This window comes from Pseudonaja textilis, chromosome 13, assembly GCF_049901715.1.
Source record: "Pseudonaja textilis isolate UNSWEBS1 chromosome 13, rPseTex1.2, whole genome shotgun sequence".
NCBI classification, from domain to species: domain Eukaryota; kingdom Metazoa; phylum Chordata; class Lepidosauria; order Squamata; family Elapidae; genus Pseudonaja; species Pseudonaja textilis.
In genome coordinates, this window is record NC_142002.1 from 5,462,444 (window position 1) to 5,489,250 (window position 26,807).

The 26,807-nt window shown below is 42.7% G+C and overlaps 2 protein-coding genes across 2 annotated transcripts in view; one reads left to right on the forward strand and one right to left on the reverse strand.

The window, feature by feature from the left end:
• Positions 1-26,796, forward strand: CILP (cartilage intermediate layer protein). The gene is made up of 8 exons (XM_026709283.2): positions 1-176; positions 7,367-7,450; positions 11,127-11,396; positions 12,234-12,419; positions 14,645-14,959; positions 16,260-16,368; positions 17,762-17,919; positions 20,255-26,796. The coding sequence occupies exons 1-8, from the start codon at positions 113-115 to the stop codon at positions 22,567-22,569; spliced, it is 3,501 nt and encodes a 1,166-aa protein (XP_026565068.2). The 5' UTR covers positions 1-112; the 3' UTR covers positions 22,570-26,796.
• MTFMT (mitochondrial methionyl-tRNA formyltransferase) overlaps positions 25,937-26,807 on the reverse strand; it is a 10,174-nt gene continuing 9,303 nt past the window's right edge. The window contains exon 9 of the mRNA XM_026709382.2: positions 25,937-26,499. Within this exon, the coding sequence (XP_026565167.2) occupies positions 26,281-26,499 (219 nt within the window). The 3' untranslated portion in view covers positions 25,937-26,280. The remainder of the gene's footprint in view (positions 26,500-26,807) is intronic.

Here is a 26,807-nt window from a genome sequence, read left to right on the forward strand (position 1 = left end):
TCTTCCATTTGGAAGCCCAAGGAGGCTTTAAAACCAGAGTGTGTGATGATCCAAATGCATTTTTGACCTGCTTGGAAATTAGCATCTGAGAATCCTGTTCTGGAGTTAAAGGATGATTGAACTACAGAGACGGCTTCTGCCTTCCTTCCTCCTTCTTGCAGTTGCCTGCATTTCCGGTGAGCGTGGCTGACCTTCTCAGACGTTCAAAAATGGCAGGGTTGCTACATGCAGCACTTCTCCTTGTGACACAGAATCAACCAACCTAGATCGAAGGAAAAATTTCCTGATAGTTAGAAGCATTGTGAGTGCTCTAACGTTGGAGGTTCTGAAGAAGAGATAGTACAACCATTAGAGTGAAATGCTATAGGGTTTCCTGCCTGAGCAGGGGGTTGGGCTAGAAGACCTCCAAGGTCCCTTCTGACTCTATTGTTCTGTTATCTGAGCCATGTTTAAAGGGGAAGAATTATATTTCAAGTACAAATATGCCAAGAGAATTTCCTACAATATGTTCAGGGGTGGGATTCTACCAGTTCGCACCTATTCGCTAGAACCAGTTGTTAACGTTCTAAGCAGTTTGGAGAACCGGTTGTTAGAAGACATTACTGGCCTAATCCTGTAAGGAAGGCAGGAAGGAAACATTCTGGTGTTGCTTACAGAAACTGCCTCTCCATTAATCCATTAATCCTTATTACATTCTTGGCAAGACTAGACTTCCTGCCTCAGGAAACTCTCTGGAGTTTTTTTCCCCTCCTTTGCTGGTTCTTTGCTTGTGTGGAGTGACCATTCAAAGTTAGAATGGCACTGAAAAAAGTGACTTATGACCATTTTTCACACTTACGACTGTTGCAGCATCCCCACAGTCATGAGAGGCCAGGCGAGGAGATGTGTGCCTCGATGTGAATGATGTTGAGTTGGCCACACTCAGCCAGTCACATGACCACCAAGCCATGCCCACCAACTAAGCCACGCCCACAGAACCGGTTGTTAAAAAATTTGAATCCCACCCCTGAATATGTTCAGCCCAACTTCTTATAGGGTTCTCTAGCGTTACATGCAAACCCAAGGTATGATTTTTTCAGATTAACTTTTAAACCCACATTCCTGAGTGGCTATTGCACTGATTTTTCATGGTTTGGTAACATTGAGAATATAACTTTTTTTTCCCCAAACAGTACGTTTAATTTATTTTCTGATTCACAACAAACCACATATAAGCCAGAAATGCTGGGTTCACACGATATATTAAGTCACCAAAAGAAAAGCCAATATGTTTCTATATCTTTTAGTATAGATTATGGCACCGTGAATACAATGGATAAATGAAGCCTCCAAAAAGAAAGGGGAAAAAAATCTGTGAATTATTAATATTATATTAGTATAAAATTAACCCAGTCCTTCAATGTGTTCTTCAATATAAATAATCTGGAAATATATTTTTTCCATCTTTTCATTTTTATGTTATTAAGACCACCCATAAGGAAAGCTAACCAAGTTTAATATCTGGAGTTCATGTCATATTTTTATTAATTTAATTAAACATGTTGTTTGAATATAATCTATGTCTCTTTAGTGAAAAGGACTTTTCTCTTTTATTTTGGTCGTTGAACTTTTGCCATACAAATAGTACAATTTAATGCCTGGTCTTTCACATTTATATGAAAAATAGGGAAATTGAATTGTCTTTTTAAAGTAAATTTACATCTGCTGTTTGGTTTTAGATGATTTTATTTAAATACTGAGTTTTGTAAAATGTTTCCAGGTTTTGCTCCCGAATTGCCCTTTGTAAAGCAAAGTTATAAACATAAACAATTTTTGTTTAGTCTTATGAACCTGTTTCAAATTTCCTCCTTTTTTCCCAAGTTCTTTATTTCTTCCAAGAAAATATGGTCATCGTAACTGTATTATCCCAGTCTGTATCAAACTGCTTATCTTTCTGCTTTGAATGGGCTCATTTGATTATTATTTTAATTAATAACAAGTCATGATTACATCATTATTATAATTACTGGCTGACACCTACCATGTTTTCCCCAAAATAAGACCCCATCTTATTTTTTTATTTTTTATTTGCCACCAAAAAAGGCACCAGGTCTTATTTTCGGGGGTGTCATCCACTGACTAACCTCACTTGCGTGCGTCGCCCCCAGTCTCCTTTTCGCTGTCAGAGGCCTTCAGGAACTTCTTCTGTGGCCAGCAAGTCTTTCCTGATGGCCTCCGCAGGATCCACCCAGAACTTTGTTATCAGCTCCAGAGGCCTTCAGGAAAACCTTACCAGCCTTGCTGGCTGCAGAAGAAATGGGCCAGCAAGGCAGGTGTCAGGTGTGCGAGGCTACAACTGTTCAAAGGTAAGTAGTAGGGCAGCTCCATTCCATCCCCACCCTAACTTAATTTTTACCCATCCACTCTGGATGGGTGGAATCTTAATTAGGGCTTATTTTGGGGAATTGGGCTTATATTGGGCACGCATGTAAAAATCAAGCTAGGACTTACTTTCAAGGTAGGTCATATTTTGGGGGAAACAAGGTATCTTCTCAAACATTTGCAGGGTTTAGGAAAAGAGAGAGCTTGAAACTGATCAGTGGAGTTACTTCTTTGTGACTGTGACTTTGTGTCTTAGATGCCAGAGGCATGACATTTTCCCATAAAGATTAATCCAAGTGTTTTGTTTATGGCTGTGGAATTTTCACCTGGATCTGTTCCTGCCCAGTGCTTCCAAAATCCACACTCTCAGAAGAGCCTCTAACTCACATCTGAGCTACTGGAGCAAAAATCCTCCTATCTATTTGGAGTAAATGAGATAAACAGCCTGGACTGTAAAACTTCTGGTCAATGTTTTAGGGTGAACTCTGGTTTTATAAAATGCCTTTTTTTAGCCTCAATGATGGAAAAAAGTTTTCAACGGAGTTCTTTCCGGAAAAAAAGGAATGCCAAGCCCTTTCCCTTAGGCTGCCAAGAAAGCTGTATGAGTATATCTGAATGTCTGTGGAGATTCTTGGTCATCCAGGTCATGGTTGTCCCAAAGGTGCTTTTTCAAGAGGCAACTAGACTTTCTGGTTTTTCTCTGAAGACATTTTGCTTCTCATCCAAGAAGCTTCTGCAGCTCTCAAGAGAAGCGAAACGTCTTCAAAGAAAAACCAGGAAATCCTGTTGCCTCTTGAAAAATACCTTTGGGATAATATATTTGAGTATTATCACTAAATGGATAACTGCATGGATTGGTCAAAATATATGCAGGATATATAGATCATTACAAGAAGTAATAGATGGAAACTAATCAAGGAGAGAAGCAACTTAGAACTAAAGGAGAAATTTCCTGACAGTGAGAACAATTAATCAGTGGAACTGCTTGCCACTAGATGTTATGGATGCTTCATCACTGGAGGGTTTTAAGGAGAGATTGGACAGCCTTTTTGTCTGACATGGTATAGGGTCTCCTGCCTGAGGAGGGGGTCGGACTAGAAGACCTTCAAGGTCTCTTCCAACTCTGTGATTCTATTATGGTGCTGCAACTGAAGCCCACCTGCACATATAAAACATGAGACGCTTCTATTGTGATGCTGTGCCCGCTATCTTGCAGAGTTTCAACCCACCTACAGATCCTGCTGGCTTGGAGCCAAAGACACTTCCAAAGCGATCACTTTATGAGATGTATAAATACTTGTTCTTGTCAATAAGGAAACAGGTGTGGTACGCTGGATGCTCTGCAGTGGATAAGAAGATGCTCCAGAGCATTATAAACACAGCGCGAAAAATCATCGGTTGCTCTCTTTCTTCTCTGGAAGAGATTGCGAAGACCAGACTCCTCTCTAGAGCACTAAAAATCTCCACAGACTGTTCTCATCCTGGACATTCATATTTTGATCTGTTACCATCAGGGAGGCGTTATAGGTGTCTTAAAATGAAGACTAATAGACTGAGAAACAGTTTCTTTTCCAAGGCATTTTTAAACTAACTTACTATATGTTTTAGCTAGGTTTATTATTGTTGTTGTTGTTGTTGTTGTTGTTGTTGTTGTTGTAGAACATAGAATAAGAGGGCTGGGAGGACCTCAGAGATCTTCCAGTCCAACCCACTGGTCAAGGCAAGAGAGCTTATACCATCCAGGTCAAATGGTTGACCAGTGTTTCAAATCCAGCAACCATTCTTGGAGAGAACAAGCAGGTTTAGGGTTAGGGTGATCTTAACCTCTTCGCTGCACCCTTTAGGTTTTATCTCTTTCGTTTCTCTTTCATAATCTTCTTCTTCTTCTTTTTCTTCAGCGTTTGTCTCGCGCTCGGGCGAGGTCCGCTAATGTCCTTGAGTTTCTCTTTCATAATATCTGTCATAAAACCTTCCCCTGCTACTGTACTGTTGCTGAGTCTGTTATTCGCTGTGATAGAAAGCAGCTAACATGGGGTGACATTACATGGCCTGGTGTTGCTACTCAGGGATAGAACAGGAATAGAAATGGAAGTGGAAATGGAATAGAAGAGAAATAGAAGAGAAATACAGAATAGAATAAAAATATAATATAGAATAGAAATAGAACAGGAACAGAATAGAATAGAATAGAATAGAATAGAATAGAATAGAATAGAATAGAATAGAACAGAATAGAATAGAATAGAATAGAATAGAATAGAATAGAATAGAAAATAGAACAGAATATAGAAAATAGAATATAACAGAATAGAAATAATAGAATAGAATAGAAACTTAGAATAGAATAGAAATAGAACAGAAATATAGAATAAAAATATAATATAGAACAGAAATAGAACAGGAACATAGAATAGAATAGAATAGAATAGAATAGAATAGAACAGAATAGAATAGAATATAACAGAATAGAATAGAATAGAATAGAATAGAATAGAATAGAATAGAATAGAATAGAATAGAAAATAAAATAGAAAATAGAAAATAGAATATAACAGAATAGAAATAATAGAATAGAATAGAAACTTAGAATAGAATAGAAATAGAACAGAAATATAGAATAAAAATATAATATAGAATAGAAATAGAACAGAAACATAGAATAGAATAGAATATTGAAAATAGAATATAACAGAAATAATAGAATAGAATAGAAAATAAAATAGAATAGAAATAGAACAGAAATATAGAATAGAATAGAATATAGAGGATAGAATAGAACAGAAATAATAGAATAGAAATTGAATAGAAATATAACAGAACAGAAATATAGAACAGAAATATAGAATAAAATAGGAGCTGGAAGGGACCTTGGAGGTCTTCTAGTCCAGCCCCCTGCTCAAGCAGGAGAACCTATACCATTTCAGACAAGTGGCTGTCCAGTCTCTTCTTCAAAGCCTCCAGTCATGGAGTGCCAACAACTTCTGGAGTCCAGCTGTTCCACTGGTTCATTGTCCTCACTGTTAGGAAGTTTCTCCTTAATTCCAGCTTGCTTCTCTCTTTGACCAGTTTCCAACCATTATTTCTTTCCTTGCCCTCTGGTGCATTGGAGAATAATTTTACCTTCTCTTCTTTGTGGCAAGAATTTCCGAAGCTAAAGGAGGTGATTGTTAAGTGAGTTGTACTCCATTTTATGACTCCCTCCCCATCGTTCTTAAGTGACTCACACAATCGCTGGACAAGTCTAGCGTCCCACATTTACTTGAGAGTTGGCTGTCGCAAACAGCAAACACACAACCCTGGGATGCTGCAACTGTCAGAAATACACGCCAGTCGCAATGCACCCGAAATTTTCATCACGTGACCGCTAGGAGGTTGTAACGGTCATAAGAGCGAGGACCAGTCATAAGTCAATTTTCTCAGTACTGCTGTCCTTTCGGATGGTCGCTAAGCGAACTAAGCCAAGGATTACATGCGAACGGTTCCACAAAAAGTTTCAGCACCAAACTGATTTTTTAAAAATCTGACAGAAGAGAAAAAATTTTAGAGAATCATGCATGTTCCTTTCATTTGGGCACAAATGAAATCAAGCTTCATCAAGCCCTTGTTCTGACTTTTTTCACCAACAGTACAAGTAGTGCTCCACTTACCAAAGTTCATTTGGTGACCTGCAAAGTTACGACGGCTGTGCTGGTTAGACAGTATATAACTTCGTTGCCCCCTTAAGGGAATTGAGCTTCATGGGAAATGTAGTTAATGCCTCTTGGGAGATGTAGTTCATGTCACGTGGTCACATCTGTAATCCCGATTGGTCGCTGACTTGACCTCTGGTTGGGCTGAGGGAGTTTTGGGGCATTTTTACATGGACCCCAGCATCATGCTGGAGCGTTCTTTTGCCATAACGCCATGGGATGAAGGTAGCCACCTTTTCACTTTCATGTCCCCAAACTCCTGTGGGACAGCAGTTAAACACTACAAAGGCTTCCATGCAAAAGTTAATGTATTGGATTTATTAGGCATCCTCAAAGTACAACTCACATTTATGTTGAGATTCATCTAACGTCCAATCTTTGCCTCAATAGTGTAGAAAGATGGTGATCTTCATCCCATAGGGTTATGGCAAAAGAACACTCCAGCCACTCCATTTTATTTTCTGATATTTTTTTTTGCCAATATGTAGGACAGAGCATTTATTTGTTGAGATTTGAAGTTGCCATTTGTTTGACCATTCTGATACATAGTCAAGGTCTTTTTGAAGGGTAGCAGTATTGTCTGTGGTATTGAATAGCTTTACATCATCAGCGAAGAGAACGCAGTTGCTCTTGATATGATCACAGAGGTCACTTACGTAGAGTATGAAGAAAGTTGGTCCTAGAACACTGCCTTGGGGGACACCACTGTTGACAGGTACAGAATTTGATAGGACGCTCCCAAGTTTGACCATTTGTTGTAGTTTGACAGGAATGCTTCTATCCAGTTATGCAGGAGTCCAGAGATACCATAAGATTTTAGTTTTAGGAGTAGTTTGTCGTGTACCACCGAATCAAAGGCTTTACAGAAGTCTATGTAGATTGCGTCTATTGCTTTGCCCTGATCGAGTTGTGTAATCCATATGTTTTTGCAGTGTAAGAGTTGCAGATTACAGGATAGTTTTTTTCTGAAACCAAATTATTTATTAGAGAGTAGGTTGTTTGTCTCTAAGTGGAGGATGATGGATTGGTTGATAATTGATTCCATGACTTTACAGGTGACGCAGCATAAGGAGATTGGTCTGTAATTTTCAACTAGGCTGGGGTCTCCCTTTTTGAAGATGGGGATGACCGTGGCTTGTGACCACAATTTTGGCAAGGAGCTGGTCCTGAAAGATAAATCTCTTTCAGCCTACGCATTGGACACACCCTCATTTCTTGGCCACAGAATTTTGGGGGAAAGCCAGATTTTAAAAACAGCCTATTCTTTTTTCATTTTACAGCATATATTTTTTGTTTCTGTTTTTCCCCTCCCTAAGGTGAACGGATTTTAAAACAATCAGTGAGCTGGATTGCCAATGGACAAAAACCCTACAGCCTTTTGACCAAACACAATTCAGACAGTAAGTCATTTTCCACTTCGTGCAGTTCTGTTTTAAGAAAATTAAGATGCCATATACTTGCTATTATGTTTTAAACAAATTAAGATGGCTTAGTTTATGAAAGATCCTGTCTGTCTGCCTCTATGCACTCTGATAATGGAAAACAGATTAATCCTGGCTAAAGCTTAATTCATTCTGGCTAACACCCCAAGAAACATATTGTTTCCTTTTGCTAAAAGCTAAAACCAAGTCTACAGTAGTTGTCAACATCTCTGTTCAGTTTATAAACCAGACATTTCCTGACATTGTAAATCCCAAAAGGGAATCTCAATTTTACCAAGCAATTTATGCTGAAGATTAATGTTAGATTAATTCCGGCAAACACAAAGTGTTTAAAATAATAGATATCTTTGGAAGCTCTGTGCAACCTTAATCCCCATCCTGAGTGAAATATACAGGCTATCCTAACTGCAAAACGGACAGAAGATAAGTTTCTCCTGACTCCATCCATAGTGGAGAATGGAAGTATATCTCCCTTAGAATGGTGCGGGAGTATGAACAGATTTCCAGAAATTTTGCAAATCCTTCCATTCCTCACCACCCAGTCAGAGCTGAAGAAGCTTCTTGGATGAGAAGTGAAACATCTTCAAAGAAAAAACAAAGAAAAGTCCCATTGCCTCCTGAAAAAAAACCCTTTGGGACAACCATGACCTGGATGGCTGAGAACCTCTACAGACTTTTAGCTATGCAATTTGGGATGAATGGGGTGGGAGTAGGAATGGATTTCCAGAGGGGGTGGGGATTGCAGACTATAAGAACCATTTGCACTACTCAGGTGACCCTGAGGACACAGAAAAACCTCCAAGTGTTTCAAGGACCCTCTAAAAGGATGCAAATGACCAGCTGTCTGCAAGGGATATAAATCCTTCCATTCCCCACTATCCTGTCAGAGCCGAAGAAGCTTCTTGGATGAGGAAGCAAAACGTCTTCAAAGAAAAAACAAAGGAATTCCAGTTACCCCCTGAAAAAACACCTTTGCAACAACTATGACCTTTCTTAAGTAGCCTTTTTATTCCTGGCTTGGAACTGGACCTGCATAATTTAACAGGATTTTTTATAAGATGATGTATCACTGGTATATTTAATACCAGATAAGCTATCTAAGATGTATAAAGGCGTGTCAAATGAATGTTGGAAGCGTAAAAATAAAGAAGGGACTTTAGAAGCAACGGATGGAAGCTAATCAAAGAGAGAAGCAACCTACAAACTGAGGAGAAATTTCCTGACAGAACAATTAATCAGTGGAACAGTTTGCCTTCAGAAGTTGTGGGCCATCACGGGAACTTTTTAAGAAGAAACTGGACAGTCATTTGCTATAGGGTCCCCTGCTTAAGCAGGGGGTTGGACTAGAAGACCTCCAAGGTCCCTTCCAGCTCTTGTTATTCTATTCTATTCTATTCTATTCTATTCTATCCTTTGTGGTGGATATGTGATAAAGAAAAAAAAACATGATTCATATTTTAATACAGAAAATTCTGAAAATGAGGATATTTTGAAACATGATTCATATTTTAATATAGAAAATTCTGAAAATAGTATAGAAAAAGATGAAACTTTCCTTTTGGATCTAATGGAAAAAGACTTGGAGAAAAAAATGGAACTTATATATGCTATAAATGGATACTATATATGCTGACAGCAGGATCATTATTATATGCACAAAAGTGGAAGGTCACTTTGATTCGTACCATGGATGAATGGCTGCAGAAGCTGATGGGAGTTGGCTGAAATGGCAAAATTGGCTATTTGGGTTAAAGACAAGAATATAAGTACTTCGTTTCCACATGGAGACCATTTCTGAACTTTGTGCTTAAAGTGGAAAATATTGGAACTTTGATTTTGGGTTTTACCAATTAGATTGATAGATCCTTATAGAAATGGTTTGTTCATGTTATTATGAAAAAGCAAAATGTTGTGATTTGATGCTAATGCCTTATTTTATTGCAACAGAGAGTTGGAAGTCAATGTTTCTTTTTCCCAACCCTTCCTCATTTCTCTTTCCTCCCACCCTTCCCCCGCCCCACTGCATTCCTATTTACCTGTGTATGTTGTATCTTATTTTATTTTACAACTCAATAAAATGTTTGACTTGGCAAAAAGCAAGCCTCCCTTTTATTCCCAGCTTGGAACTGGCTTTTTCTTCCTATAACGGTAAGGATGACCATTCATGGACTATGAATGCTAACATGCTTATGAAGAAGGCGCAAGAAGAGGCTGGATTCCGGCAGTTACTCCAATTAAATCATGAGCCTTGAGCCACATTCCCCAAACTAAAGACGATTTATTTGAAGTTAACATTCTACGCTTCCGGCACTAACCTGGGTGTAGCGAACTCCGAGACATGTAATTCACTGTCACCCTTGATCCTGCTTCCCCCCACAACCCTCTGAGTGTATCATCCAATGAAAAATGTCCATAGCCAAGAGTCATCAATCATGCTCTCCAATTAGATTTTTTTTCACGGCAGAAGCTTCAGCCATCTAATCAGTCTTTGAAGAAAATATGAATGGAATGTACTTTCGATTCCACACTGTTGCCTGCTCTTTGAAACTCCTCCCCCTCTTTCTGGTGTCAACTATAAAATGTGAATACAAACTGTTTTATGAGTTGACATCAGGAAGATAAATCTATCTCAGCATCTACTTCTGTTCTACTACTGCAGCACCATTGAGAGTATCCTGACATATGGCATTCTTGCACGGTATGGGAGCAGCTCTGTAGTGGACAAAAAAGCTCTAAGGGAATCATTAAAACTGCCCAGAATATCATTGGGCTCCAGCTACCAGCCTAGGATGACATCTTCGCATCTCGCTATTTGAGGAAGTCGCACAACTTTCTCAGAGACTCTTCCCATCTTGCTCGTAATCTTTGTGTACTGTTGCCTTCTGGCAGAAGATACAGAACAATTAAAACTCAGACCACAAGTTTTCTGAACATTTTTTATGCAAGAGCTATAATTGCCCTTACAATGAACTTAAGGGCCACTATCAGAGAGCTGTTGGACAGTATTACTTGATCTGTTGTGTGGATGCTTGTAGGGGGCAGGGGATTTTGGCGGGTGGGAGGGTGTCTGGGGATTGTCATGTGTGTGTGTGTGTGTGTGTGTGTGTGCGTGTTGGGCCTGGTCTCTGGGTGTTATGTGAATTTCATTGTATGGGTATACTGTGCATATATCTACAGTGACAATAAAGGTATCAGCGTTCCAGAAAACCTCCACTCCAACCAATAACTCCGAGACAGACCATCTTCTCTAAAGTTCTGTTTTAATTGGATAGTAAACTGGCACATCTGGCGAATCTGAAAGTTCTGGGCTTCCTTGCAATAAGTAAAAACTACAAATCCATCCCCTGCACCCATTATCACATCACATGCCCCAATCACCATCTGTCCCAACTTGAGACTTCCCCTCACTTATACGCAGAACAACATGACCTTGAATTAGAAAAAGAATGCTATTATGTCTAACTACACACACTCCAAGACATTCCCCCGTCCCACTTTCCCAGGCTCAAATGTGGAGTGTGGGAGCATCTGGTCTCAATATGGCTTCCAAAGCTGACAAAAGTTTTATCTTATGACAATTCCCCTTTCCACAGCCTTACAATTTGCAGTACGTCTTCCTCTCTTTCTTCTTCAGACCAAGAAACATGGACCAGCTGGTTCAACATTGATCACCCCGGAGGGAACGGTGATTATGAGCGCTTAGATGCCATTCGCTTCTATTACCGGAGCAGGGTGTGTCCGAGTCCCATCCAGATTGAAGCCCGGACCACTGACTGGGTCCCCGCCACCAGTTCGGGCCAGGTGGTCCACTCCAGTGTCCACGAAGGATTCTGGTGCCTGAATAAGGAGCAGCCCCCAGGACAAACGTGCTTCAATTATGCAGTGCGTTTTCTCTGTCCGCCAGGTAAGAGCTGCCTTTAATTTTTTCAAGGTGCAAATAATCATCTTAACGACCACAAATTGAGCCCAACGTTTCCATTGCAGAATGAGACATCGGTGAAGTGAGTTTTGCCCCATTTTACGCCCTTCTTGCCACCGTTGTTAAGGGAATTGCTGAAGTTGATAAGTTAGTCACCTGGTTGTTAAGTGAATCTGGCTTCCCCATAGACTTTGCTCATCAGGTCACAAAAGGGGATCACGTGACCCCGGAAAACTGCAATGGCCATAAGTATTCTATTCTATTCCATATTTTCTTTTCTTTCTATTCTATTCTGTTCTGTTCTATTCTGTTCCGTTCTTCGTATAGAGAATACTATTCCATTCCATATTTTCTATTCTATTCTATTCTATTCTGTTCTATTCTATTCTATTCTATTCTATTCTATTCTATTCTATTCTATTCTATTCTATTCTATTCTATTTATTCTACTCTAAATTCCAATTCCAATTCTACTCTATTCTTCATTAGTCTATTCTCTGTCCTCTCCTCTCCTCTCTGGGAAGGGCACATAGACAAAACCAATAGATGTAAATGTCAGTGTCCCACTGAAAGAGTTCCCACTATAGATTGCAGCTACCTGGGACAAGCAATTTTGGAATCCTGACTGGAGTGAATCAGCTCTTCATTATACCCTTTGCTGTCATTGTGGTGGAGCAGTGAAGCTGCTTCTCAAGCCACCCCCAGATGCTTCACTCCACAAGGAGAGAAGGTCGTATACTTCTAAGCCTTTCTTTTCGAGTCTCCTTGGGCTCATCTAGCTCAACTTCCTAAGATGGCTGCCGGCTGTGTCTCTCCCCCCAGGGTCCTTGGCTGGCAATTCCAAATTGGTCTGGTCATCATGGTCCACATGGAGCTCCTGTTCTGGAAAATGTGGCCAAGCCGGGGTGCAGACTCGGAGAAAGACATGCCTTGCAGATACCTTCATGGATCCGCGCTGCAAGGACATCCGCAAGGAAGAGAGAGTTTGTCTGGGACCCCCTTGCAAAGGTATTTTCTAAGAACTTGATGACTGTGAAACAGTGGTGGGCTGCAACCAGCTCGGTGAGTGTGTGTTTCACGCCTAAGGCACTTGCGCACAACACTGAAAATGGAGCATTTAGAAGCTTTAGCTGCTTACCTTCCAAGTCAGCAACGGTAAGTAGAACAGCGAGGGGGGAGTGTTCTGACCAAGGCTTCCTGAGACCATAATTAAGCACATGCTTAGTCCAAATAACTCGTTTTATTTCAACGCTGGGAATTATGTTCATTCCCAGCCCGTAATGAGTCCCAAACAGTCCCTCGAGATAAGCACCCACCTTTCTCTCCTTTGAATTGCTGCCAACAACTGGAGTGTCAAATGAACTGGAAAAAAAAACCCCAACCAAAATCCAAAGTCCACGGTTTAATCTGAACAGAGTGTTGCTTCCTGCAAAGGTTTATCTACCTTTGCACCTCCTTTATACCTTAGGGGAGGGGCAATCACCTCCCAGCCTTACTCCTGAGTTGCCCCTTTTGTCTCGACTGCTCTTGTCTTCTAGCAGCTCTGCGCACATGCACACTGGGAACAGGCTCCCCTGGATCCTCTGCCTCACTGTTGCCAGACTCCGAAGGCTCTGGAGTCAGCACACCACTCTCAGATGGCCCTGGCCCCATCCCTCCATCGGATGCAGGACCCTCGTCCGAGTCCTCTCCAGACTCCTGGACTGGTCCCCGTTCTTCCCCAGTCTGATTCCACTGCCATCTGCACAGGCTGCCGGTGAACCACAACAGCGCAATTACCGGATAGTGCGGGGGAGGGTGGGTGGGGCCAGCTGATCTTTTGAACTACTAGTTTGCCCGAAGTAGCCCCAACCAGGCAGCAGCCCAGCACTGCTGTGAAACTAAGTTTAGCAATATGCCTGGAACCAGGGCATCGAAAGGGGGAGGAGGCCTGCTGTAGGAAAAAGGGGAGAGCAGCTTTGACTACGCGAGTGAAAGAGGACTTACGCCTGCCTTGCTCAGGGGCTGCAGAAAAAGAGGAAGGCAACATCTTGGAGACCCAGCGGAAAAGAGATTGCCCCAGCTGTGCTTGTACCATGAGTGTTTATCAGCCCTTGCTGAAAGATCCGTGTAGAACGAGCAAATCTAGCTGCAAACACAAGATGGCAGCAAAGAGGTACAAAAGATTACAGCTTGTTGCCACCTTGCGGTCATCTGGATGGCCCTAGAACCGTGATGGCAAACCTATGCCACACATGCCAGAAGTGGCATGAAAAGCCATCTTTCTGGGCATGCCAGCCATCACCCGTTGCTCTTCCGGGGTCTGATACATGCATGCACACCAGCCAGCTGGTCTTTGCATGTGCACGTGCGTTAGAAACTGGAAGACTAGGTGGCCCGTGTTCATGCGCGCATTGGGAAGCTAAGCTTCTGGTTTCCGGCACTTCTGCTTTCACATACCCGGAAGCTGCTCTTTTGGTTTCCAGATGCGTGCGCTCCCATCTTGACACTCAAATGTCAAAAAGGTTCGCCACCACTGTCCTACAATCTACAGTTATGATTAGGAGTCACCTCATCCTTTTCTCCTCTCCTGGGTGATCATAAACGGGATGCCTAAGAGGAGAAAAGCCAGGGACTTTTTTGAATTCCTAAACTGCAGCCTAATTTAATAATAATCTTCTGTCATGGGAGGGCATGATGTCTTCATTGCTTTTGGGCGATTCAGATGGGCACCACAGTAGACACGGCCTTGGAAATGTATTTGATATTTTCCCAAAAGCAGTAATGTCAAGCTTTTGAACAAAAGTTCTTCCTCTGTTTCTTTGCTGCATGGTTCATTAGGGGTATCTCTTGCTTCGGTTAAATTAGCTAAACCAGTGTTTCTCAAACTCAGCCATTTTAAGATGGGTGGACTTCAACTCCCAGAATCCTCCAGCCTCAATTCTGGGAGTTGAAGTCCACACATCTCAAAGTGGATGAGGTTGAGAAACAATTCATCTGGAGATGATGGAGAACTTGTGGCTCTCTGGATCTTTCTGAAGGCAACTCAGTGCTGGTTATGCTTCCCGCGTTCTTGAGATCTTTTCGGCATTTTTGTGAGGCTTAAAAAACGCTCATCCAGGAGATCCATGGGTGGAAAATGACTGGTTTGTTCCCTCTTCCTCCTCATCTGGCTGATTTTAAGAGAGAAAGAGACAACCATCATGATCATCATTATCATCTGGAGTAACTCATGCTTTTCTTACTCCTTTCAGTTTGCAACATGACGTGCTCCAGGGGTTGGGTGAATGCCGACTGCAGCGCATGTTTCTGCCAAGAACATTTACTCCATGGCACCATTGCTCTCCAAGATGGCGCCCCGGCCACTGGAGCCCGCCTCTATCTGCAAGCAAAGCCATCCAAGTTCTTAACAGAGTCAGGCCACAGTGGGACATTTGAGGTTCCTGGCGTGTGCCCCGATGGAAAAACCACCCTGCAAATTAAAAAATCCAAGTACGCCACTGCTGTGATCACTTTGTCAGAGAGTGCTGAAAATTATTCGGCTGTCCATATCTACTTGAAAAGAGCAGGTAAGGAATCATGGGGCTCCAATTCAGCGGCAGAATAGATTTCACAAGTCCTGCAGTTCCGCTATAAACACCTGAGGACAGGAAAAATAGTAACGGGTGGAAGATTATGAAAGGGAGATCCAGCCTAGAACTAAGGAGAAATTTACTGACAGCGAGAACAATTAATCAGCTTTCCTCCAGGGGTTGTGGGTGCTCATCACTGGAGGTTTTCAAAAAGAGACTGGACAGCCATTGGTTGTCCTAGGGTCTTCTGCTTGAATACGAGGCTGGACTAGAAGACCTCCCAGGTCCCTTCCAACTCAATTATTTTATACTTTAATAGCAGAGAGCATATTTGTCAAAGATCTCTTTCAGCCCCAACCCGTTCTCACAGGATTGATGCTGTTGTGGGGCAAATAAGAGGAGGAAGGATTCTTAGGTATGTTTGCCTCCTTTTTATGAAGCAAGATTCCGCTGCCAATTGAATCAAGTCAACTTTAACAGGAGTGTTGATTTAACACCCGCCTATCAAGTACTTAGGGCTTGGGCAGCACAACGACAGCCAATTGCCAGCCATCAACAGCCCAATCAGCCAATAGGAAGGCCCCACATGAACACGACTCGCAAAACAGCCCAAAGCACAGAGCAGGGGTGTCAAACTCAAGGCCCGGGGTCTGGATACGGCCTACAGGGCCACCCTGGAAACAGCGAAGGACTGGCCTGCAGAGTCTCTCCCAGTGAAAACGGAGCACATGAGGGGTTGCGTGGGGCCCTCCTGAGCTCCCTTTATGCTGGCAGAGGGTTGCGAGAGGTTGTCACAGCTGGAAATGGAGCTCGGGAGCCCGTTTTCTCTGGCGCCCCCGACATGAGTGACGTCAAGCTGGCGGTGCCCCTCTCCCCCAAGGTCAAACACAACCTTGATGCGGCCCTTGATGAAATCGAGCTTTGACACCCCTGCAGCAGAGAGAAATTCCACAATGATGAGCTCCAGGATGAGATCTCTAGTTCCAGCGACCGACCCAAATTGGATCTCGCATCATTATCCCGGGACACGGGATATTTGCTTTCCTTCGGATCAACCTTCCCCAGCCTGGATTCCATGCCGATTTGGTGTGGACTTCGACTCTCCCAAATACTCAGCAATGATCCCATCGGGGCAGGGAATTCTAGGCACTGCAGGCCATCTTTCTTGTAAGGGGGTTGAGGGCACCCTTGTCCGTCCGACAGGCTCTTCTGGATGAGTCAGAATGAGACATGGAGGGCAGCGAAACTGCCCTTTCCAATTTATGGGGGTTCAAACGCTTTTTTTCCCCTCTTTCAGAAAAACCCTACATGACGATGCATCCAGAAAACAAAGCCAGAAGAGAAGGTCAGAGTATGTCGTTCTGTTGTCATGCCACTGGAAATCCACCACCTGACAAATACTTGTGGTAAGACACTAAAATTTGGTTACGGTAGGAAAACCTAGGCTGATTGCTTCCAAAATTAAAGATAATCCTTGATTTACAACCGCAATTAGAACTAGAAGAATTTCCTTTTGGGTTTTTAATTGGAGTTGGGTTTCTCCGGAAGCCTGACACGAGGTGGTTAAGTGACACATGCCAGATTTTGAAAAGCTACCATAGCAACATCTTCATGTGAGGAACATCAACCAGGGTACTTTCCCAGCATTCTCATGCTGGGATCTGAAGCCCATACTGGTCGAGGGTAGCAGGAAATGCATCTGGGTTGTATTTCAAGTCTAGACTAGTTTCCAGATGGAATGTCAATCTCTACTGGATTTCCTCCTCCTCCTCCTCCTCCCCCTCCTCCTCCCTTCTTCTACCTTGGAGGTCTTCTAACCCCCTGCTTAAGCAGGAGACCCTATACCATCTCAGACCAATGGCTGTTCAGTTTTTCATAAAAGCTTCCAGTGATGGAGCACACACAACCCCTGAAGGCAAATCATTCCACAGATTGATGGTTCACACTGTCAGGAAATTTCTCCTTAGTTCCAGGTTGGATCTCTCTTTAGTGAGTTTCCACCCATTGCTTCTTGTGTTGCCTTCTGGCTTTGGAAAATGTGTTGATTTCTTCTTTGTGGAAGTCCCTCTTTGATAACTTCATTAGATAGCAACATCTGGAAGAAATGTGCATTTACAATATTGTTGCAATGCCTTGTTGCAGAGACCGGAGGATGACTACTTCAGTTTCAATCACAATAACACACACGAAAAACAATAGTTATAAACTCGAAGGAAACAGCTCCAAAGTCAATTGCAGAAAATATGACTTCAGCAACAGAGAGGTCAATGCCTGGAACTCACTACCTGACTCTCTTGTTATATCCTTAAACAAACCCCCAAAACTTTAACCTCAAACTGTCTTCCATGGACCTCACTCCATTCCTAAGAGGTCTGTAAGGGGCGTGCATAAGCGCACCAGCGTGCCTACCATCCTTGTCCTACTGTTCCCATTGATTTGTACTCATTTATTATGTATATACTTATACCTGTTTATACTTATGTGTTGATATGTAATGTTCATACTTGTTTTCTCATACACGCTTGACAAACTAAACGAAACAAATAAATGGAGACAACCGCCAATCTACTAGCCCTGCTTCCTTGGTAGCTACAGTTAAGGGCAGCCTTGTGAGGCTGACCAGGTTTGCCTTAAGTTAACTTTGTAGCTCAACTCACCTGGTGAGACAACTGTTTTTCACAGCCATTTTTTCTAAGATCAGAATAATTGGTTGGGGGGGTGTCCTGAAAAACTCCTGCTGTAGACACTTAGACACCAGCTAGTTGTGTTTCTGAGTTGCCACTCTGATCTTTATTCTAGGTTCCACAACGATACGCTGCTGGATCCTGCCCTCTATAAATATAAAAGCAACTTGATTTTGAAGAATTTGAAAATGAACCAAGCCGGACGGTATTTTTGCAAGACCAGCAATGAAGCAGGTTCGGTCAAGTCAAAAAGTGCAACCCTTTCTCTCACAGGTGAGCTGTTTTGGGGAAGACCTGAGATGGACCAAGATATAGGATAGGTCGGGGATGGGCAATTAATTCCCCCCGAGTGGCCTAATGAGAAACTGGCACTGTTGTGGAGGGCCAAACCAATAGAGCTGTGAAGGTATTTAGACAGGCGTGCACATAAATGCATAAATTGGGAGGGGGGAAGGGAAAATAAAAGCAATCCACACAGTCTGGACAAAAAGAGTCAAAGGGCCAGATGTGGCCTTGGGGTGGGGGTGGGGGTCTGTAAAATACTCAGGTCTGGGATAGGTGGCGATGGTGGTAGGTATTATTATTACGGCTGCCATAAAGAAAAGGGGATCAAGCTATTTTCCAAAGCACCAGAAGACAAGAGAAGAAACAATATATGGAAAACTAATCAAAGAGAGAAGCCACCTAGAACTAAGGAGAAATTTCCTGACGGTTAGAACAGTTAATCAGCGGAACTGCTTGCCTCCAGAAATTGTAAATGCTCCAACACTGGAAGTCTTTCAGGAGAGATTAGATAACCATTTGTCTGAAATGGTATGTCCCAAAGGTGCTTTTTCAAGAGGCAACTGGACTTTCTGGTTTTTCTTTGAAGACGTTTCGCTTTTCATCCAAGAAGCTTCTTCAGCTCTGACTGGGGAATGGAAGTCAGAGCTGAAGAAGCTCCTTGGATGAGAAGTGAAACATCTTCAGAGAAAAACCAGAAAGTCCAGTTGCCTCTTGAAAAAGCACCTTTGGGGCAACCATGACCTGGATGGACTGAGAATCTCCAGAGACATCTGAAATGGTCCAGGAGTTTCCGCCTGACTAGAAGGTTGGGCTAGAAGACCTCCAAGGTCCCTTCCAACTCCGTTATTCTGTTACAGTCTTTGAACGAGAGACACAAAACAGAAACCACGCAGGTTTCTAAGCAGGCTTAAAGTTGCCAAGGTTGGAGAGCCCTGGCTCAAAGGGCAGGGAAGGGCTGCCTTGGCATTGGTGGTAGGTAACTTTTTACAAAGATCGCAATACGGAGCAGAAGGGCACCTGCCAATGGGCAACTTGATTCATTGAGGGGACCCTGGGACTTGTTCTAGATAAAAGGGCACCCTGGATTTATTTTTTTCCTACAAAGAGAAAAAGGCATCTTATTTGCCTTTGGCTTCTTCTTGGGCTGGAAGTAATCAACCCAAGGCCACTCAGCTCACTTCCATGCCTTAGACAGGATTAGAATTCCATAGGAGTAAAGTTCTTGCTAAGATATAGTATGAACAGAACATGAGGTGATATGCATAACATACAAAATGCATACAGGTAGTCCTCGAGTTACAAATTTTCCTTTACAGACCATTTTATGATTGTTTTTCACACTTCCAATGCAGCATCCCCCATCGTCATGTGATCAAAATTCAGGCTGTTGGCAGCTGGCTCATATTTATGACTGCTGCAGTGTCTTGGAGCTCTTACAAGCCAAGTCAATGGGGAAGCCAGGCTCACTTAACAACCGTGTCACTAATTTAACCGCTGCAGTGATTCACTTAACAACGGTGGCGCAAGAAAGGTCGTTAAGATCGGGCAAAATTCACTTAACAACTGTCATGCTTAGCAGCAGAAAGGTTGGGCTCAACTGTGGTCATCATTTGAAGGCTACCTGTGTTTTCTACTTTTGTGAGGATTTTTTCCTTACAACTCAAACCAGGGCTAAATCAAGGTGGATGGAAGGATTTTTGCTCTTTTGAGGCAGGATTATAAAGAAACTGTTGCTCCACTCGTCCACCTGGGTGTAGCATTGTTTTTAATGGGGTAAAAATTCAAGATGTCATTTTCTCCATCTAGAAAAAAGGTAGAAAAACACGAAGCCCATTTCCCTATATTTCTCTATCCAGAAAAAGTCTAGGAAACCCCCCCCAAGATGCCCTTTCCTTATCTAGAAAAAGTCTAGAAAATCCAAGGCCCCCATTTCTCCATCCAGAAAAAAAGTCTAGCAAAATCCAAGGTGTCCTTTTTCTCCATCTAGAAAAATATAGAGAGAAATCCACACGCCCTTTTCTCTACGTAGGAAAAACGTCTAGAGAAACCCAAGATACCCCATTTTTTCCTTCTAGAAAAAAAGTCTAGAAAAACCCAAGATTCCCTTTTCGCTTATCTAGAACAAGTCCCAGTGTCCCCTCAATGTATTGAAATTGTCTATTTGCAGGTTCCCTCTGCCCCTTATTGTGATCTTTGTAAAAAGTAACCTACCACCAATCAAAAGGCAGCCTATCCCCATCCTTTAAGTGTTGTCCCTTAAGACTACTCTTACCAGTGAGACAGCCACAACTTGATAAGTAACCTATGGAATTGATTTTAACAGGAAAGAACCAAGCACCCTGTGACTCTAGGCCCGAGAGTTATCTTATCCGACTGCCCCACGATTGCTTTCAGAACTCAACCAATTCTTTCTACTACGACGTTGGTAGATGTTCACCTACTACATGCTCCGGAACGTTACGGGAAGGATTCTGGTGCAAGGACACCATAACTTACTGCTGTGGGGTCTCCAAGATGGAAACATGGGATATAACATGTGCCGGCTACACACTTCCCATCAAGGTCGCCAGGGAGTGCGCCTGCCAGAAGTGCACTGAGGTCAAAGTCACTGTGCGAGGAAGAGCTGTGGCATCTGATACGGGAGAACCCATGAGGTTTGGTCACATCTATATGGGAAACAACAGGATCAGCATGACGGGCTACAAGGGCACTTTTTCTGTGCAAGTGCCCCCAGACACCGAAAGACTGGTTCTCACCTTTGTGGATCGCCTGCAGAAGTTTGTAAACACCACCAAAGTGTTGCCATTCAACAGAAATGGTGGGGCCGTGTTCCATGAGGTCAGGATGTTAAGGAAAAAGCCACCGATCACACTGGAATCCACGGAGACCAACAGGATTTCCTTGGGAGAAATGGAGGGAGAAGATCCGATAGCTGAACTTGAAATCCCACCCAATACATTTTACCGACTGAATGGTGAACTCTACGCAGGGAAAGTGAAAGCCAGTGTGACTTTCCTTGACCCCAGAAATGTCTCCGGTGCAACCATGGCACAGTCTGACTTGAATTTTGTAGATGCCGAAGGGGACATGCTCCCTCTGAGGACATACGGCATGTTTTCGATGGATTTCACGGACGAAATGGCCACCGAATCGCTCAACGTGGGCCAAGTGAAGGTCCACCTGGACTCCGCTCAGATCAAAATGTCGGAACATCTGCAAGGGATGAAACTTTGGTCTCTGAATCCACAAACTGGTTTGTGGGAGGAAGAAGGGGATTTTGAGCTGGACCACAGCAGGCGTGGAAAGCGAGAGGAGAGGACATTTCTGGTGGGCAACATGGAGATACGAGAAAGGAGGCTGTTCAACTTGGACGTCCCTGAAAACAGACGGTGCTACATCAAGGTACGTGCTTACCGAAGCGAGAGATACATGCCCAGTGAACAGGTTGCAGGTGTGGTTGTTTCTGTCATCAACTTAGAACCAAGCCCAGGATATGCTACCAACCCTAGAGCTTGGGGGCGCTTTGATAGTGCTGTCACTGGCTCCAGTGGCGTTTGCGTCCCAGCTTTCTGCGATGACCAAAATCCAGATGCCTACAGTGCCTACGTCATGGCTAGTCTTGGTGGAGAAGAACTTGAAGCAGTTGCCTCCTCCCCTCAGCTTAACCCTTTTACCGTGGGAGTGCCACAACCATACCTCAACAAGCTCAAGTACAGGAGAACAGATCACCTGGATCCCAATGTGAAGAAAACGGCCTTCAGGATCAGCGTAGCCAAGCCTACTCCCAACATGGCTGACGAGAGCAACGGTCCCATATATCCTTATGAAAAGCTACATGCGTGTGAAGTTGCTCTCCCCTCCGCCGCTCACTTCAGGTTTTACAGAGTAGAAGGAGACAAATATGACTACAACACCATTCCTTTTAACGAGGATGACCCTATGAACTGGACGGAAGACTACTTGGCTTGGTGGCCCAAGCCAATGGAATTCAGGGCGTGCTATATTAAAGTGAGGATCAACGGGCCCCTGGAATTGATTGTGAGATCTCGCAACACAGGGGGCACCCATCCACGGACTGTCGGCCAGTTGTATGGCATTAGAGACGTGAGGAGCATCCGTGCTACGGGCCACCCTAACCTTTCAACGGCGTGCCTAGAGTTCAAGTGCAGTGGCATGTTGTATGACCAAGAACGCGTTGATCGGACGCTGGTGAAGATTATCCCCCAGGGCAGCTGTTACAGGGAGAGCGTGAACAATATGTTGCACGACTATCTGGTAAACCACCTCCCGGTGGCGGTGAACAATGACTCCAGCCAATATACGATGTTGGCTCCTCTCGATCCGCTTGGTCACAACTATGGGATCTATACCGTGACAGATCAAGATCCTCGGACAGCCAAAGAAATAGCTCTGGGACGATGTTTTGATGGGACATCTGATAGCTCTTCAAGAATTATGAAGAACAACGTGGGCATAGCGTTAACATTCAATTGTCACGAAAGAGACACACGAGAAGACGTGTTCCAGTCCCTAAGGAACGTGCCCAGCAGGTTTCCAGCAAGCGCTTCCAGGGAAAGAACTGGAGTAAGACAACGAAGTGAAAGTCCTGTAGCTAGAGCCCCTCAAAAAGTCCAATAAGCTTTGGTACCCTTGCTCCTCAATGGGCAGCTCTGGGAAAATCCCCGCCCCTCCTATTAATTCATGAACTAGAGACGACCCCATGTGATACCACACATCCTTCCCAATACTTTTATTCAAGGATTTTACACGTGTAATAAGAAATACATCTGAAGAAAATATAGTAAAATGTCAAGCAGGTAAAAGAAGAAAGAAAGAAAAAAACCTAGATAATCCTTGAGGGGTATGGGAAGGTTCTGCTTATGTGATGCTTTACATGTGCTTCATGGTGTTTCCTTGGCCTTCAGAGGTCCTCAGAGAAATGCAAGAAGCATCTTCAAAGGGCCAATAATGCATCAGGTAGGTTTTCCCATCTGGTACCATCCAGGTGTGTTGACTTCCATTGTATTAATTCCCAAGTAGCATGGAAGTTGGTCCTTCCTGCCAGATACAAGCAGTTCTCAACTTGCAAGCCATTTGTTAGAGGCCATTCAAAGTTACAATGGCATCAACAAAACTCCTTGAATTACGACTGTAGCAGCATCCCCAGAGTTGTGCGAGCAAAATTCGGGCACTTGGCAACCGGCATGTATTTACAATGGTTGTAGTATATGGATGGGGTGGGGTGAAATCACGTGATTACCATTTGTGACCCTGCCAGCTGGCTTCCAACAAGCAAAGTCCAGCGGGGAAGCTATATTCTCTTAATGATCATATGATTCATCAAAGAACTCCAATGAACAACCAAAAAAAGGCGTAAAATCGGGTGTATTTCACAATCTGGTGTATCTCAATTGCTTAGCAGTAGAAATTCTGGCCCTGATTGTGGTCATGTTGAGGATTACCTGTACCAGATGGGAGGCATTTAAATTATATTTTTTTTAAAAAAATAGGCAGCTGGTAGCTAATAATAGCTGTGTAAAATTGAATCGAGACATTTTGCATTTGGGGTATTAAAAGCCAAGATTTCTGGGGAATCAAAGCACCTCTAGGTCTTGGATTCTCATCCACGGTATGCTAAACAGGGCTTATGTTGCATAAATAAACCACCATTGGCTGAGTTTGCACAGTATGTTAAACCACAATGCTATTTTTGGCTTAACTAGTTGAATGACAGCAGCATTCATGATTTACTTCCTGAAATAAATTCTTGAATTCAGCAATAAAATTAAAGATGATACATTTCCATCTATTTTTTAAATGCTTTGCAAGTGCTTTCACCTGGCCACATATCTGCCAATAGAAATGGGCCCCTAGCCCAGGTCATTGGTAAATGCCTTCCGAATTAAAAATTTGCTGTTCTGAAACACCAGTTTTAGAATATTGTGTTTAAAAATATTGCTGGCCTATTTCTAAAAAAAAGGCTAAAGCATTAATAATCTATTTATATAACTATGGGCCTGCATTTCTGTAAATAATTAAACATTATACAAAGTTAGCAGAAAGGATGGGGAGAGAGAATACGCAAAATAAAGGAATATATGCTTGCTGGATAAAGATTCGTTTTGCTAAATTTTAACTTGGGGGCTGTACCTTTTTTTTTGCAAAGCTCTGTATACACGCAAAACAACAAAGTAATAATAATCACAATAAAGATACCAATAAGACAAGGTGGTGGAACAGATGAGGATAAAAGATTTTCTAGATTTGGACAAGAAAAACCAAATGCACAGGTATAGTATAGATGGTACACGGCTCAATTTTTGCAACTATGAGAGGGGTCTTGGGGTCCTAGTGGACAATCATTTAAATATGAGGCAGCCGTGTGCTGCAGCTGCCAAAAAAAGCCAATGTAATCCTAGGTTGCACTAACAGAGGGATAAAATCAAGATCATGTAAAGTGTTAGTATCACTTTATAATGCCTTGGTAAGATCACACTTGGAATACTGCATCCAGTTTTGCTCACTACAATGTAAAAAAGATATTGCGACTCTGGAAAGAGTGCAGAGAAGAGCAGCAAAGATGATTAGGAGACTGGAGGCTAAAACATATGGTTGCTGGAACTGGATATGTCTAGTTTAATGAAAAGGACTAGGGGTGGCATGATAGCCGTGTTCCGATATCTCAGAGGCTGCCAAAAAGAAGGGGGTGGGTGTCAAGCTATTCTCCAAAGCACCTGAAGGCAGGACAAGAAACATTGGATGGAAACTAATCAAGGAGAAAAGCAATCTGGAACTAAGGAGAAGTTTCCTGACAGCTAGAATGATTAATCAATGGAACAACTTGCCTCTAGAAGTTGTGAATGCTCCAACACTGGAAGTTTTTAAGAAGAGATTGGACAACCATTTTCTGAAATAGTATAGGATTTCCTGAGCAGTGGGACAGCAGGCTTTCTGAGCAGGGAGTTCCCTGATCAGGGAGTTAGACTAGAAGACCTCCAAGGTCCCTTCCAACTCTGTTAGGAATTAAGGTTCAGCAAAGGGATGGCGTGGAGGAAAACAAACTGCCTCTGTGCCTAGTTGTTTTGGTATGCAATGCCCAATAGCGGTGACACAAAGGATGTGAGGAGGAGTTGGAACAGCTCATATCCAGGATGCGAAGGGTCTGTAGGTATTTTCTCAACCTTCTTTCTGACCTGTGCAATATATAGGTCCTGAAGGCAGGCTGGTTACAATACACAAATCTTAAAAGATAAAATAAAAATCTTTAAAAGTTGCCAAGTTTGGAGACTCCTAATCTAGAGTAAGGAGGTACCAGCCAGACGAACTAATTCTACTTTGCTATAGTTAGGTTACATTCACACCATTTTGCAAGTCTGAAAGTCCGTTTCTCCCCCTTCCCCTTTATGGCTCAAGATACTAGGGAGGGTCCCTTTTGAGACTTTTGCCACTCCCCATTCCTTCTGGGGACTAAGCTGCCTTTTATCTGACAGTTCCAGTGACTCGTCTCCCAAGGTCATTCTCACATACCACCACCAAAGGGTGGAAAATGAGATCTAATTATATACAAAGGTTGTTGAAGGCACAGGACCATCCATTCAGGAGTTTGCCCTTCTCACTGGATGGGCTTCATTGCAACAGTGGCTATGGGTGTAAGTGAAAAGCAATGTAATAGTAACTCTGCCTTTTGCAAAAACCGTTGCAACTAAGGGCAGTCCATTAGATAGGGTAGGAAAAAGTTGCAAAAGGAGATGTTGGTGAGGGCTGAATAACACTTCTGTGTACAGCTGTGCGCGCTTACTCTTGTCTATCCTCACTGATTACAATTCTTCTTAGCTTTTCTCCAATAAAGTTGACGTATCGGGGATTTTTGGATTTTCACCTTGATGATTCTGGATTCTGAAGGGCGGTAAGGAGGTATTTGGACACGGTACCATTTATGTTATACAAGTCAGCATTCTAAAATATCAGCCATTGCAACTATTTGTGAGACACGCCTACACAAACATGTACAAAAATCATTTATTGTTTAATCATACAACACGTGTGTCCTTAACTTAGTTAATCTTGCTCCACTGTATTTTTAAGTTGGAAAAAGACGGATCCAGGAGCAGAAAGTACGGCTCCTGAAAAATCAGACTTGCAAGGCTGAGAGTGCTTTGAAGCTTTGAACAGAAAGAATAAACACACTCTCCAGGTTGCTAGTCCTTTGTGTTATCCACTGCACAATATCAACTGCATAGCACTGTCCTTGTCATTGTTCATTTTCTCCCATCACTGTTTTCCATCGATCAATTCTGGGACAAGCTGAGGACGCTTCCAATTTGGCTCTTTATACAGAGTTATTGTTTTTCACACATTACTGGAAATTGTATCGCAATTATTATCTGAACATTTGATGAACTTTTTGGCTTCTTTTTTGGCTGTGGTCACCTTGAGTGTTTGAAACCGGCAGTTCTTGAGCATTGTAAGAGAATTGTTCTGTGACCAAGAATGTAGGTAGCCGTTGTAGAAGTCGGTTGCTGTCAACTTCTTTTTATGTATAATAGTTTTGACTCCAACCCAACCTTCCTAGAAAGGGAAAAGAGGGGAAGAGAACACACACACACACTTAGCAAAATCTGCAAACTCACCAGAAGTGATTCCATGGCGAGAAGGTTAGGTGGAATCTAATATAGGATCCAGCATCCTGACATTAAATTCCAAATTAAAAAATACAAAACACATTTTGATTTGTAAAGGGCAAGTCAGAAAATCTATGGACGATCTCCAGAAAAGACTCAGGGACTGGGCTGATAAAGAGTTTAATACTAAGAGTTGTGCAAGGGACAATGTAACCCAAAGAAATGTAATAAATGTTGCATATGACTGGCATTCTC

What these genes read in the sequence shown, in the direction of transcription:
- CILP (XM_026709283.2), top strand. Translation starts at nt 113, where the DNA reads ATGATTGAACTACAGAGACGGCTTCTGCCTTCCTTCCTCCTTCTTGCA. An exon ending in TCTGGGACCCCCTTGCAAAG is followed by an intron (nt 12,420 to 14,644) that starts GTATTTTCTAAG and finishes TACTCCTTTCAG; the next exon opens with TTTGCAACATGACGTGCTCC. An exon ending in TGCAACCCTTTCTCTCACAG is followed by an intron (nt 17,920 to 20,254) that starts GTGAGCTGTTTT and finishes TGATTTTAACAG; the next exon opens with GAAAGAACCAAGCACCCTGT.